The sequence below is a fragment of the Phytophthora parasitica genome (genome assembly GCF_000247585.1).
Source record: "Phytophthora parasitica INRA-310 unplaced genomic scaffold supercont2.40, whole genome shotgun sequence".
In the NCBI taxonomy this organism is placed as follows: domain Eukaryota; phylum Oomycota; class Peronosporomycetes; order Peronosporales; family Peronosporaceae; genus Phytophthora; species Phytophthora nicotianae.
In genome coordinates, this window is record NW_008649026.1 from 597,898 (window position 1) to 599,599 (window position 1,702).

Sequence of the window (1,702 nt, forward strand, 5' to 3'; positions counted from 1 at the left end):
AATATCCTGTGTTGAGCAGCATCATGGCGAATTCTAGCGGGCATTTCGACAGAAATTTTATTGATAGCGTTGTCGACTACGCGATGACAAATCAAGGTTACGTCCGCCTATGTGATTGCTGGCCTATTGGATCAGGTGCATCTGAAGATGCAACAGGTTAAGTACTTCGTGGCAAACAGCAAGGCATGGATGCGCAGATGATGGCGATATCGAAAAAAGATGTTGAACCAGATGAAGTCTCCACCACCTCGAATAAAAGTGAAAATGGACGCTGGATCCTGTTCAACGCATTTACACTTTCCTAGTTTGGTGGGTTGTCATCATATCGACGTAGATACAATCTACACTGAGTTGCGCGTCGGCTATGCGACGTGGCTCACGTCGTTCTGTTTTCCGACGGTCGAGGAGGACATGCTGCTCTACCTCGCTGGATTAGGTGGGAAGGCTTATGGAATAATATTAATATCTGTTGCTTAAATTCTGGACGCCTGTTGTATATCAACCACTGCTGTATTTCTGTTGATAAGACTTAAAACCTGTTGTTCGTTTCCTTACCCTTAGTTCAACAGAATGTCAGTGCTGAACGCTTGCCACTCTATTTTCAGCGTCGAAGTGCTGAGACTCTGGTGCGTGGATCAGCAGGAACTCTTCTTGTCGTCTCACACGTTTAACGGTGCACCCGGGAGCGACAAGTGCGTCGAGGTGCTGGGTTCGCACCTCCGAAGCGAATAAGTACACAGATGTGTAGCTTCCGAAGGTATGGACAACGTAGTTGGGGCAAAACAAGCCGCTAATGACTATATTCCAACGTATTTTTATTTGCTACCAGTAGGTTACACCGTTTGGGTCTCTGTTCGTATAAATTTCATTGCCGCAGCATGGAGACCGAGGCGGATTTATCCGGAAATGAGAGCGATGCTACAGTCGTTCTTGAGTACCCTGATGGAGACGACGAAGCTAACAACGCTAGCCTACAAGTGGAACCCACACAGCTGGACGTTGAAAGTGAAGTTTTGGAAACGAAAATTGTGGTTGAGCATGCCATAAACGCACCTCTTGACGTGAGTAGTGGCGATTCCGAAGACCTTCTCGACTTTGGTAGTGATAGCGAGGACTATGGAATTGAGATGGCTGCTCAAAATCGAAGGGAACCGGCACCTCCAAAAGAAATATTTAAAAGTATGGGGTTTACAAAACATTGGGTGAGGCGGAAGATGCTCTTCACGGCTTTAATCGCTTCGTCTGCACGTATCGAACAAGGTATCTCTTCACTTTTGTGCTTGGAAAGTGTATCAATGTCCATCACATAATGGTTTTGGTCACCGCTTGAAGCTATCAACTCATCGAGGCAATGAAACATCTATTCGGTATCAGCTTTTGCAACGTGGCCATCACTCTGGCGCAACTATTCAACTTCCAGCACGAGGAATTTCTCCCGTTTTAAAACCAGAGCTGATGCACTACTCAAACTGGGAATGTCAGCTGGGCGCGTTAGAAATATGATTCTTTTCAAGTACATTCGAGAGCCTGAGATGTTAGAACATGTTCCTGACGTTCGAAAGATGGAAAGCCGTAAAGCTTATCTGAAAAAAAAATAACTGGAGGATGGGAGGTCAACAAGTTTATCTCGTTGAGGAGCTGGTCTGCTCTCAAAATGTGCCAGGACCGCACAAAGTTTCTTGGTGTAGATGAGGCAACGTTG

The 1,702-nt window shown here is 45.9% G+C and overlaps 2 protein-coding genes across 2 annotated transcripts; both read left to right on the forward strand.

Moving 5' to 3' along the window:
• Nucleotides 1–570: 570 nt before the first annotated feature.
• PPTG_23516 (hypothetical protein) lies at nucleotides 571–732 on the forward strand (the record flags this gene model as incomplete). Its single annotated transcript, XM_008911185.1, has 1 exon — nucleotides 571–732. One exon carries the CDS (start codon nucleotides 571–573, stop codon nucleotides 730–732), a length of 162 nt encoding a protein of 53 aa, XP_008909433.1.
• Nucleotides 733–878: 146 nt separating this feature from the next.
• Nucleotides 879–1,310, forward strand: PPTG_14193 (hypothetical protein; the record flags this gene model as incomplete). The annotated part of the gene is made up of 1 exon (XM_008911186.1): nucleotides 879–1,310. The coding sequence occupies one exon, from the start codon at nucleotides 879–881 to the stop codon at nucleotides 1,308–1,310; it is 432 nt and encodes a 143-aa protein (XP_008909434.1).
• Nucleotides 1,311–1,702: the final 392 nt, after the last annotated feature.